General features: G+C 39.4%; 1 protein-coding gene across 3 annotated transcripts in view; it reads left to right on the top strand.

Moving 5' to 3' along the window:
* EFCAB2 (EF-hand calcium binding domain 2) overlaps positions 1-13,547 on the top strand; it is a 31,680-nt gene extending 18,133 nt beyond the window's left edge. For 2 of the 3 annotated variants that reach the window (XM_027657393.1, XM_027657395.1), the window contains 6 exons: positions 1,062-1,146; positions 6,198-6,270; positions 10,397-10,488; positions 12,124-12,166; positions 12,267-12,333; positions 13,293-13,547. In XM_027657393.1, coding sequence (XP_027513194.1) covers positions 1,062-1,146; positions 6,198-6,270; positions 10,397-10,488; positions 12,124-12,166; positions 12,267-12,333; positions 13,293-13,441 — 509 coding nt within the window. In that variant the 3' untranslated portion in view covers positions 13,442-13,547. The remainder of the gene's footprint in view (positions 1-1,061; positions 1,147-6,197; positions 6,271-10,396; positions 10,489-12,123; positions 12,167-12,266; positions 12,334-13,292) is intronic. The other variant, XM_027657394.1, reaches the window with a different exon arrangement.
* The last annotated feature ends 189 nt before the right edge of the window (positions 13,548-13,736 follow it).

The following is a 13,736-nucleotide window of genomic DNA, read 5'->3' on the forward strand; positions in this document are numbered from 1 at the left end:
AGAAGTATGAAAATGAGAAAACAAGTGTCCCTCATACCAGTCTAATTCTGGCTGTCACACAGATTTTCCTTGTGGCATTGCTGTGGAGGCTGGGGGGCTAGCTCAAAAAATGCTGCTTCATGAGCTGGTTTACCAGTTGGAGTTTGGGGGGGTGTTTAGCCACGGGAACCAAAAGTTCAGCTCCATGTGACTTTGCTTCCCATATTCTCTCACTTCGAGTCAAATATTCATAAATGGCTAACCAGTTCACTCTTTATATACCCCGGTTTTCTTGCCAAGGAGTTTTTCTTTTGAGATAGAACCTTTCCTCTCTTTACATTATTTCTTCAGAATTTATTTCCTGGTACTTAGCTTGCCCCAAGAATGCAATTTCTGGCTTATACAAGATATGTCTGTGATAACTGGTGGTTCTTCTTCCCCTGTTCCTTGAGATTGAGATATGAAAAGGAAATGCAGCAAATTACTCCTTCCCCTTTGCTGAGATTGTCTTCTTTTCCAAACTGTTACAATAAATTATTTACTATGAGCTGTATTCACTGTGCACGTATCTTAGCCATCTCTTTATCCCTGGTTCTCAGCTTTTCATGCATTGTAACTAACTCAGTGGACATAAGAGCACTTATGTTTCCCTGGATGCAGGAAACCTGGATGAAGTGACTCAGCCCTGTCTCAGGGCAAGCCTTGGCCCATGTTTGCCTTTCTCCTTCCACTGACACCATGGCATCCAGGAATGGCTCAGGCTTGTGGTCCAGAGGGAGCTGTGGCATACTCTGGGCAGGGTCCACACCTAGGCAGCCTTCTGATCATGCAGTTCAGGCACACCATTTTCACCAGACTTGATATGGCTGCAGAGCCATAGCAAGGCCATATTACTAATACAAAATGAGAGATTCTGCATTTACAGTGGGTTTTTTTCAGAATAACTTCTGCTTTTTCAAAGTACCTTTCCTGTCTGCCCCTTTATCAGTTTTGGTGCTTCTGCTGTTGCAAGTCTCAAATTGGAAATAAATCAGTTGCAACAGCACAGTGAATCTTTCTTTTTCTTATGTTTCTCTTTGCAGATGGCATAGTACCTGAAATTGAGAAAAGGATTAGAGAAGCTTTTGAGGTGTTTGACCGGGAAAGCAATAAAACTGTGGATGCCAGGTTTGTAAATATATTCACAAAGAAATATTACAGGATCAAATATAGAGATAAATAAGTCCCTAAGCCAGCATCTGCTTTACCAGAAAATGTCATTGAAATAGTCCTTTTGGCCCTGTTTGGACAAGTATGTCTGTGGTGGGTTGACCTTGGCTGGACAGCAGGTGCCCGCCAAAGCCACTCCATCACTCCTCTCCTCAGTGGGACACAGGATAGAAAATATAACAAATGGCTCGTGGGTCAAGATAAGGGCAGGGATCACTCACCCATTACTGTCACAGGAAAAACAGACTCGACTTGGGGAAATCAGTTTAATTTATTACCGATCAAATCAGAGTAGGAATAACGAGAAGTAAAACCAAATCTTAAAAGCAGCTTTCCACCCACCTCTTTACTTCCTGGGCTTAACTTTATTCCTGATTTTCTACCTCCCCTCCACAGTTCAGGGAGACAGGGAATGGGGGTCAGTTCATCACATGTTGTAGCTGCCAGTCCTTCCTTCTCAGGGGGAGGACCCCTCACACTCTTCACCTGCTTCAGCAGTGGGGTCCCTCCCACAGGAGACAGTCCTCCGTGAACTTCTTCAATGTGAATCCTTCCCACGAACTGCAGTTCTTCATGAACTGCTCAGGCATGGGTCCCTTTCCATGGATTGCAGTCCTTTGGGAACAGGCTGCTCCAGTGTGGGTCCCCCACAGAGTCACAAGTCCTGTCAGCAAACCTGCTCCAGCATGGGTTCCTCTTCTCCACGGGGCCACAGGTCCTGCCTCCCTAAACCGACATCTGCTTTTCCAGAAAATGTAATTGCCCTTTTGCAATCAGTCCTTTTGGCCCTGATTGGATAAGTTTGTCTTTGCTGGTTTAATAGACATTTTGTATTGTTCACTGGTTGAAATTGGCTTGAGAGAGGAATGCTGGGACTGGTGGTGCAATGGGGCAAGAGGAAGCTGCAGCTAGACAAGAGGTCTGAGGCCACAATTAGTGCTAGTAAGTAAATCCCTGCTCTGATAGCTCATTTGGCACTACAGGACCTGGATCCTTATGAAACTCCTCGCTTTTAGGGTATTTCAGCACATCAAGGGGTGTCCCTGCCAGTGTGTGTGTCACAGTTACCTGCACTCAGTAGGTGTCTTCAATGGAAATGCATCCTTCCTCTGGGGCAATGTGGGAGGTGGATGTTGCTTTGGCAGGGAGGTGGTTTTAGGAGACTTGGGAGAAACTTGCCTATAATTTATTTATGAATAATAATAATGATAACAACAACAACAGTAATATAAAAATTAACATAAAGATTATCATACTTGATTGCACCAAAAGTCTGTTTAGCCCAGTATCCTCAGTTGAGCTACCAGTAGTTTCCTAGGGGAGGAATGTGAGGAATGTAAGGAATTGAACAAATATGCAGTATTTCTTGTTGATTTTGTACATCTGGTACATTATGATTTGAGTGGCCTCTGGTTTATTTTTTTCTATCCTGTGATAAATAGCAAACATTTGTTCTTTATTAATTTTCTCGTTAATGATTTCATACCTGGCTGTCACATTTGTCCTCCATCACAGTAATTTAGGGCTGAAAGTCCGGATGTGTTTAATCTCTTAGGAGATGCTGTTCCGTAGCTCCGGCCATTCTTTTTTTGTGCTTCTTTGTGTTCAGCTTTCTCCTTTTTGAAATGGAATGACCAGAACTGGGGAAGTAGAGTGCACAGGTGGGAGTCTGGAAGGAGAACTGCACACACTATACCTTTAGCATGCACCATTATGGAAAAACATACAAAATATATGTCTGAGCAAGGGGGTAGAAGTTCAGTGGAAGATAAAATTAGACTGATCAAGGCATAACTGGCTACAAGATACAGAGCTAAAGGATGTCAAATTTAAAAATTCATCAATAATCTAAATTCTGGTATTTTTTAAAGTTTGAATATTTGGCAATACTACTTAAACTTCATTTTAATATAAGCATTCCTAGACATAACTGTGTCATTTATTATAAAATACATAAATTACATGTTTATGTCTCACAGAGCAGGTTGTTATAAGCTGTTGTCATAAAAGCTTACTGGAGTAATTTTTCGTATTTCCAATTACTACATTTAAAAGAATATCACCAGAGCTTTTAATTATAAACCAATTATTGAGCATAAACACTACAATGGAGTGTGAGAACTGGTGAAATTGTTGTCATTAAACATTCTTCATGAAGCCAAATTGGAAAATATCTTTAAATATCTTTCAAACATCTTTTCTACATTCTAGAGCATAGGTGAGAGAGATGCAAAATATTTATGTGATGGTTTTAGGAATGCATGCTTACTAGTGCCTCTAAATTTAAGAAATTGCCGGTACTTCAGAGAAGTAATGATTTTTCTGCTATACTAGATAGGGGGAGTTTCAGGATATGTCTCCACACTCAGTATAATTGCTGTTCCCTTGTCCATAGGGCTCTTTAGGGAAGAGTGATCTTACATCTCTTGGCCCATGCCCAGGGAGGTGCCTGATCCCAGAAGTGGAATTGCCCCAGTGCCCCCCGGATGCCCTGCTCCTGGATGGGCCCTGGCTGCCTGGTCCCTATGCAGAACCCCCACCACTACCATCCCCAGCCCTGGGGAGCCCCTAGCCCTCACTGCATCATGACATACTCACTGCTTATTTGTTTGCCATTTACATCTGCAGTCTTGGCTAAATAGTTGTAAAATTTTCTACATTCCTCACTCTATTATATCATGGATATACAGCTTGATAAAATGTTACAACAATGAAATTATACAAATAGACTTTTAAAAAATGTGTTCGTTCAGACAGGAGATGTCCAAAAGTCTATTTAACATAGTAAATGCACAATTTCACATTAATTTTTATCATAGTACATTTACAGACAATGAACAACAGTTTATTGTCTAATTATTCCTAGGTTCATATTGCAGGGTTGTATCACAATAATGGGATTATTAATAACCGATTATCTTGTATCAGAAGGTGGCAGCACAGCACAATTCTTAACCACTGTTGTAGATGTATGAATATTATTGCCTGAAATATCAGATACCCATGAAGAACATGGAAAATTACACTGGCTTGACAGGCTAACATTGTCATTGCATGACTCCTAATGCAAATTCAAATTAGTAAGAAATTAAGAATGAGGAAGACAATATTGTTTCATGCTGCTTACAACATACTTTTGTGATTTTGCAAATCTTGCCACTGAAAGTGTTATATGTAGGGCAAAAACAATGACCCAAAATTTTATTGTTTCTGTGTTACTAAACTTGTATGATCATGAATTTGATTTTAGGTGTTGTTTTTGTATTCTAGAAACTAAACAGGAGGAATCGCAGCTTCTGAACTAAGTGAGAGGAAGTGGCTGGGAGCAAAATACAGTTTCCTATCAGGATTCTTTAAACTCTGTATTATTACCAAATGGAACCTGACTTTTTTCACCACAGTCACTTCAGAGAACATCTTCATGTTGGCACACATGCAGACTGCCAGATACAGCACCAGGAATGCCAGATTTTGCAGGTTCTTCTAGGGCCTGGCTTACCTTAGTCACATCACAGTTTTGCTGGCTGTGAGTGAGGTGAGGCAGGAGGGTGATGGCAGCTTTACCATCTCTGGCAATCTGTGAGAGTAGAAATAGTGTGGGACAGGAATGAGGCAGGATTTGTGTTGGGTGTTCCTCCAGGGGAGGCAGGGAATACTTAGAAATATCTTTTAGGTGGAAAAGGTGAGGGAGTGCAGGAGTGAGAACAACAGATGCAGTATATACATACTAGAAATAGGATGGATGGACAAAGATTATGCCTAAATGACTGACCTCCCTGACACCAATGGCCATTTGCATCCACAGAGGCAGAGTTTCACTGAGTCATTTAAGTAGATGGCTTCATTTCATAACAACTGGATGTGTGGGATTGGGTTTTTGTTTTGTAACTAGTTTTGTCCAGCCTTTTCCTCTTTTTTGTCTATTGTAGTGCTTCTCACATGTTTTCAATCAGAATGGGAACTCCTTGGGACCTGTCTGAGGAGGTCAAAGACTTGCAATTTTGCATGTGCTTGGTGTGCCACATTCAGGGCTTTACTGTTATAAGATTTTACAAAGGTCACTGCTCCTGGTATCTACCATTTTTATTAGGCAATCTGATTTTTCCACCAAATGGATTAGGATTAGGATTAGGATTAGGATTCACCACTGGTCAAGATGAAGAAACCACAGAGGTTTGGATTATGGGAACCACCAGCACTGTGAATAGATGTTCAAATGTACTTAAATTTCTGTGTTGTTGAATTGGAATGTAAATAACAAGCAATAGTGATGCTTCTGTTATTCTGTTTTTAATCATACTGTGAATCTCACTAAAGCTTTTTTACAGCTTTACAATACTTTTGTTTCTAATCTGTGATGTTTTTCATCTTAAATTATTTTGAGGCATTGCCAGTTTGTTCAGAATTTTTTTAGAGCCTCAGAACAGCTGCACCAGGTTCAGCAGTAGATGCAAGCTATGAATATATTTGCAGCATAAACAGAGTGGGGATAAGCCACCTTGTTCTGTTTGACTGTTTCAGAGCACAGTAGGGACATAGCAGGGCTGTCTCCTTCCTGACTTTTTGTAATTGTTCTTTAATGCAGTTAGAATTTGTATCTTTATAGCATTTAATGTACACATGTATTTTGTTTGTTACCTTTCATCTCAGTATGTTTCCAAGTGATTTGTTAGCTATATAGATGTAGACTTTACTGAAATAAAGCTTAACAATTAGAGAACAGTAGTTGAAAATTAACTTTCACACAGTACATTGCAACACAGTGGTAAAGAATTTTTGGGGAAAGTCACAAGAACAATTGCACTCTTTCAAAGAGCTCCAGAGTATTTAATGTCTGTAAAAATAGACATTGGTTACTGAAACATCATCTTGAAAGTCCACATGCACATGCTTGTGCATACTTTTGGGCTTGTACGTGCATATTCCTACATGCAAACTCTTAACTGGATTCTCCACAGACACTCTTGTATTGCAGACTTATTGGCAAAGATGTTCTTTCTTTCTTTCAGAGATATTGGTTGCATTGTCAGGTCACTGGGTTGCTTCCCGAGTGAGGCAGAACTACGTGAACTGCTTGCAAAGGTAAATGCTTAGATCTTTTGTATTTTTTTCAGTCTTAAACTTGCACAAATTTGGCCCTTCTGCCTTGCTGAGTGGGAAACCCAAGTTCTTTTCCCAGATGTTGGAAGTGTCGTGGAAGTGTTTCAATCAGACAGGCAATCTCTCAGGTTGCCCTGAAGCAAACCTTTAGGTTGATGAAGTAACAATGCTGATGGGTTAAAATGAGGAGTCTTTGACTCTATTACCCCAGAGGATCACTGTGACACTGTGCTAAGGTGGAGGAGCATTTACAGAAAATGGACGAAAATTGGTTTTGACTGATGAAAAAGAATGTCCTAAACCTCAGTCAGATTAGGATCTCTAAACCCTAACCATCTCACTCTTCAGGACGTGTGGTGGGCACACAATGCATGATTAGGTAATAAAAATTAGTTCTTGAGAAGATGTTAAATTACAAAAATACACAGAGGGAAGGTGGGCCATTTTTTTTCACTGGGTTATTGCTGTCTTATAGCCAGACCTTTCTACTTTCTGTCCTTCATGAGGTCTCTCCCAGTCTTGAGATTTCTCAGTTATAGGTAAGTAACCTTGATTACTTAAGCCTGTAAATCAGGCTTCAGGACATAAAACTCCACAAGACCTAGTTGTCCTCCCGTTCTCTCACTGATATGCAGTGGTAAGGAAATTCAATGACATTTCTCCACAATCTTTTCCTATACTAATTTTTGTCTCCTTACCCCATGCTTGTAATAGAAAGGATGATGTGCTGGTGCATTGGCAGGGTATGGCTAATAGATGGGATGAAAAAGTGGGAAAAAGTCTCCACATTCTTTTTGTAAATGGGCATGCTGCCTTAAGGAGTTGATGATGCTGGAGCTGAGAGGTGGGGTAAGGATTTTTCTCCTTTTCATGTGTAGCTCAATGTACTGAGAATTGATTTCTCTTACTGTTTTCTTCCTGCGCCACCAAAAATTTGGATGGTTGCAGTAGTAGTCTCTCCTCAGTAGGCTTGTCTGGTCTCCTGTAGATCAGAATTTAGTGTGACAAGTCTTGTGCTAAGTCTTGTGAAAGTGACACAGCTGCTTCAGATGAGGAAGTGCAAAGAACCATCAGAGGAGAAAGCTCTTTTAACATGATACTGCAATCTGTCTGCTCTGGTTCTGTACTCTCAGTACCAGATAGTCCCAGCTCCCACTGACAAACAAGGCAAAATAGAAATTATGGTGCTTAATATAGATTGTATTTTTAGTGTCCCACAGTAACTTTTCTTTACAGCAAACAAACAGTACAACTGACTCAAGATATAGAATTGTGAAAAGGAAGGGGATACTTTGACAACCCACTTCAGTTTCAGGAGAATCAGGAGAGTTTAAGGCCTGCCTCTGCCTTCCAAAGAGATTGGACTTTGGTTTTTTACCCATTTTGAACATTACTGAAAATTTGAGATGAGTAATACATAAGAAGGTATAATGCAATGCAGCCACAAGGCAGATGATTCTTGAGATATAACACTGTAACAGTTGAAATTTGTATGCAAATGTCAATTATAAAGATATTAAAGTACAAATACTGCAAAAATAAAGAGTATATTCAAGAGTAATGGTTAACCTTAAAGAACACTGAACTGGAAATCAAATAGCAAAGAACAGTGCCTGTAAGTGAAATCTTGGCATAGGTTTAGTACTAGAAGAACACTGTCTTGTAGAACCCTTCATATATTATGATAATCACAAATACATCTTAGTTTATATAAGATACCATTATAATTGACTATGGTAATACCATTTCATCTTAATCTAGATAAAGTAAAAATTGTGTCTGTTAGCTGGTTTGTAACTAAGCTATTTCCCCAGTATTGTTGCCCATTGTAAATGGTGATTTGTCTCTCTTTTTCACTACTTATGCCTCTCAGTCATCTGATCTCCCTATTAACCTTATTGTAGTTAAACTAGTGTATGCTGCCATCAAATTATTCATATCTGTAAATCATCGTTCATATAATTATGTTGTCTCTATAAATTATCATTACTGTCTCCTATATTGCCTTATACTCAGTGTTATACTTAATATCATATCTTTAGGCCTACTTACAAGTTTAAGATTAAATGATAAGCCTAGAGATGGTGAAAGCTAATCTAAGGATCATTTCAATTTCTGGAGTTCGGTACACTGCTCTGCCTGGATCACTCTGGAAGATGTTTTTCTTTCTTTATGACTCAAGTCCCCCAGTGTTGTGTGGACAGAAATAGTATGGGTGTGAGAGTAGAGATACAAAACATAATGGGTGCTACAATACAATTGTTATGGGAGCTATGGATGAACCCAAAGGAAAGAAATAGAGCAAAGCTCACAGTGAACATGCAAATGCTGTTATTGTGAAAAAAGGAGAAATTACAGTAAAAAGGAAAACAATAATGAGGAATGAGGTGTAGAACAGGAGTGAACATGAGAAAGAGTAAGAGGATACATATACTTGCAAATCCCAATACTTAATGATTTAGGCAAAGTTAATATATTCAATTTATCCACGTATCAATCCATTGTTAGAAATAGGATTAATTTTAACTGTTCAGGATGTTTCTGGGGCTGTAGAGCCTCTGAAAGGGAAGCTGATTCTTTCATCCTCAGAGGAAACTGAGGTTGCTGATCACCTCCCAGGACTAGGTTTTGCTAGGTATTTTTTACATCTTTTCAATCAAGCAAGCACTAATACACATGATTCTGTAGTGGTAAAAGGTACCATTTGATATAGCACGAACAGCTTCATTTCCTTGCTAAAGATCCCTTCACTAGGCTCACCAAACAGAAGAGAAAATGTGTTTTTACAAGCCAATTTCCACTCTAAAGCAAGAGGTGATGGCTGTCTTCTCTTACTGCCCAAGCCCCTTTAAAAATACTGTAGAAGAGCATGCAGCAGCAGTTGCAGCTCTCCATTTAAGCAAATGGATGTATCAGGAACCACCCCAGCTCTGACCCAGCTCCCAGGAGGAAGATTCCATACTAAGTGTTTCCTGGCTCAGTTAGAAGATTTCAAATCAGTGCCTATTTGAGCTCTCCTTCGATCTGAGCTGTGTCTCGGAGAGCCTAGCAAGGTGTTGGCTGATACCACGTGAGACCTCAAGGCATGCATCCAGTTTCAACACAGACAGGAACAGGCTAGCTCCATTAACAGGGCTCCTTTTGAGAGAAAAACTTGAAATTTTAAGGGAAGGGATGCACCCTGATGACAGGGAGCAGTTTTTACCATGTTTCTTATCTCTTGTGGAAGTATAGGAATGCAGTGAGAATGCTGCTAGAAGTCCCTGATGTTTTGGGATTAATCTGTTAATTTGTTTGGGAGGCAAAGGGAAGATTTTCTGTGTATGGCATTTTATGGGCTGCCTTATGACTCTTTTGAACTGCCCTCAGTCTGCCTGCCTCTCTGGTCCTGATGACTCTCTTTGGCTATGAAATATGTAGAGGCAACAAATTCCATCCTTGAGGTGTACTAGACTGGGGCTATGTCCAAGCTAGCCCATTAAATATGCCCAGAAACATCCTTGGGTGTTGAAGCCAGCTGGCACAGAGCAGCTTGTGTCTACCCTGGTAAATCTTTTATGCAGAGTGGCTGCACAAAGTATCCTTGCGGGGAAAAGCCCTTAAGGCCCAGCCAGGATCTGCTGAGGGGAATATTGGGTGGCACAGGCTGAAGTCATGCCAGGGAATGTGCTCATGGTTTGCTGTAATGGGTGGTCACATTACACTGCTTGGGAATGTTCCAGATCCTGAAAGACTTTACTGGTGTGAATTCAGTCTGAACGTTTAAACCTCTGCTGAGTTATTGTGGGTGATAAGATCAATTACACGGTGTCCGGTTACTTTGCAAGAATGGATTTGAAGCACAAGAGGGCAATCTTGAGTTGTTGGAAGTGCCTATAATAGCGGGCCTGTGTTTTCCCTGGGATATTATTTTTTCCTCGAATTTCCTTCTGTTTGATCACAAGCATTTCACTCAGATGTTATGGTGTCCTGTGACATTAAAGACTTGATATAAATATTCAAAGTCTAACTCTGTAGTTTTAATGCAAGGACTACCCCAACTTTCTGTTTTTCTGTATCAGTTTGCTAATGAGTCATATACCCTGCGATACTTAAGTTTTATTTTTAGTTAGTAGAAGAAGAAGAAGATGAAGAAGCAACCAGATTCATTCATATGGAAAAATTTCTTCCAGTGATGACAAAAGTACTACTTGACAGAAGGTAATGGAAAGTGAATTTTATGTATCTGTAGTTTATTCCATATTGACAGGGTTGATTCTGAATAAGTATATCTGCAGAAATTTTATATAACTGGAAGAAGTACAGATTTTATTTGTCATTTAAGATCAGTTTACATTAGCTAGATATTGTTTCAAAATTACTTTGTCTACATAAAATTGTGTTTTACTGATGATATAAATAATACCAGTTTATAATCATGAATTGTGATAACATGTAGCTTTTGTGTTTTTAACGGGAATCAGAATTAACTTGCTATTCAACATGTTTTGTGTATCTCTAAAATGTTTCATATGCAAATTAAGGTCATAACTATTACTTTCTCTGAACATATAGGTCACAGTTACTGAGAAGCACAGTCTGTTACAGTGTATTTTAAATAAGTTGTGTAAACCAGCTTCATATTCATGTCCCAAAGTGACAGCCAGGTACAGCTGAATGTATACAGCTAGCACTCTAAAAGACTGCTGATCTAAAAGTCTCAAACAAAGCCACTGTTCATTATACTAAGATGCATGGAAGTCTTTGCATGTACACAGGAACTTGTGCTATTTTGACATTTCCACTAAAGCAAGATTACTTACAGCAAGATTATTTTCCTTTTAAAGATAGTAGTCAAGGCTTCTGAAAAACTCCGTCTTGTCCAATACCGAGAAGTTATTTTGCACACAGAGAGCCTTTGGTAGGAGGGTGTTCTAGACATGAAATATCTGTGGCTCCACACTGATGTTCAGCCTTTCAGACAGTGATGCCTTGCTGCTCTGGGCTCTCTTCTACTCCTCCACAACCTCTCCACACAAACATACACACACACAAAACCCCACAAAACCCTACATGCTTTCCCCAGGCTAGTTCAGGCTTGTCAAGACCCACTTTATCTTTTGGGGCACTCTGTCCATGGTTCACTTATCCAAGGGTACATGAGATTTGGATCATAAAAACCAAGACTACTTCTTAGAACATTTGATTTTTAGATAGTAAAAGACTGAGGCGGGTCTGGACAAAGCAATCTCCCAGGATTCAGCTCCTTCTATTTAGTATTCTGGGGGGTTGGTGAGAGTCTGTTGGGATATGGAAGCTCTCCTTTGCTACACAGAGCTGCTTTTCCATCTCTGAAATCAAGCACGCATATGCATGCACACATGTGCCCAGTTCTCCCATCTCTCTGAAATTGTTAGTGACAGACCTTTTCTTTTAAAGCTACAAGCCTCCTTTGCTCATCATCAGCTCATTAGACTGCCCAAGTCCCACAGGTGATCTGTTGCCTAGCTACCAGTGTACCTGGACAAAACTTTGTTTTCTTGGTTTGGCCATCTTCTGTGCAGTGCATTGGCTGTGTGAGTGATTCAGCTCTTACTGACTCCTGCTAACCCACTCAGCCAGCCCAGACATGCAGAAGCCATTCATCTGGCTCCTCAGCACAAGGGAAGTTAAACAGTAGTACAACAAAAGACAAAAGAGTTAAATACATGGACAGTTCCAAAAAGTCAGGCTCCAATTAAATGTTTGATAGAAGAACTTAATAAGTTGTCATAGAAAGTTTTCCTTTTCCTCATGTTTTGTTCTTTCAGAACACTGGCAAACAGTAACTTAACTTTTCTGATTCAATGGTTTCAGCTACTGGCCTATTAGAGAAGATGTTCTTCTACATGCATTTGAGGTCTGTAACTAAATATTCAACTACCTAATTGTTTGGAAGAAGTTGCTGCTTCTTGATACAGTATGGTTAAAACCACAAGTTTTGTTCTTTTTCTTTAAAGGCTTTGGATGAGAATAAATGTGGATATATTACTAAAGAGGACCTGGTCAAATATTTGACTGAAGAAGGTAACATGACTTCTGTAATATTGGTATTTAAGTAAAAAGTATTACAATTATATATGGCACCTTGAGGTCCTTAGTCTGTGTGCCAAAACCTGTGGTTTTTGTCTTCAGACAATACTGTTAATGTGATGAGTGGCTGCAGACGAGGACATTTCACTGGTGAATAATGCAGGGAAAAACATTTATCTGCCTGCTTACAGACATTATAAGATAGAGATGATGATGATGATTAATTCAATCATATCTGGATATGTTATGATTCTGTGCACATCTCTGTGCTTACTAAGGATGTGACTCTTTTTCTGTCCTCCTGTAAAATTGTAGCTTAGATTTCCAGATGTTTCAGGTAGTTTCAGTGCTCATTCATTCCTCCATTATCTTGATCTTAATTTTAGAGCCGTACACAAACCAAGAGATTCAAGGGCAAGATTTAAGTTGTACATCCTGTAATCCTCAATATCCCTTGAAGAGCCTGCTTTTCTTGCATGGCTGACTCATGCACGTCTGCCTCAAGTACAAAATCTCAGATGGTAACCTAGTTCTCAAAGAGGGATGATGTGGGCCAAAAGCTCCTACAAGAGAAATCCAGAAGTCTTTCATGATGTAAATACAAGTGCAAGGATAGCCAAATGACAGATAATAATAATATACACATTAGAAAAATTCCTTCTGACAAAATTGGTTGTTTCAAAATCCCTGTGGCAGAGAGGAATAGGTTGTTTTGGAGTCTGTGAACTAGAAATCAGAAGATCCAGATCCTTTGCCTCCTTTCCTTTAGACTGGCTCACTTGGTGTGCAGGACTTACATTGGCAAAAGTGAAGGAATCAGATCCTTAGTTTTCCTCCTTTTCTTCTCTGTGTGAGAACCAAAAGGAGATTCTTTCAAGGGAAAAGCAGTATAATTTGCCAATCCTGGAAAGAATACTTACCAAAACAAAGTGTTATTCTCTGCTGTCTTTCAGGTGAGCCCTTTACTGAGGAAGAAATGGAGGAAATGCTCTCCATTGCTCTAGATCCAGAAACAAATACTCTTCACTACAGAGACTACCTTTCAAAGCTGGTAGTAGATGAAACTAAGATCTTCCCCTTTCATGTTCGAGATGCCTTTTGATAACAAGAGTGAGCTTGGCACATAGTTGAAATATGTATTTTAAAGTGTAACAAATCTCAGCTTGTGACTTGCTGCTTATAATTAAAATAAAATCTGTGAAGTTATATTTCCTTGGGTTCTTTGTGTATATATGTATATATAAAAAAATATATATTCACATCTGGAAAAAGAACTCTTGACAGAAATACTGTGTAAAGTCTGTAAAAGAAATCATGGATTTTGGTTGGAAAATAACAGGAAAAATAATGTTAATGGAGTCAAGAAATTACTTTACAATTGCTTTTGAAAAACTAAC

The sequence above is a fragment of the Corapipo altera genome, unplaced genomic scaffold (assembly GCF_003945725.1).
Source record: "Corapipo altera isolate COAL_440 unplaced genomic scaffold, ASM394572v1 2c, whole genome shotgun sequence".
In the NCBI taxonomy this organism is placed as follows: domain Eukaryota; kingdom Metazoa; phylum Chordata; class Aves; order Passeriformes; family Pipridae; genus Corapipo; species Corapipo altera.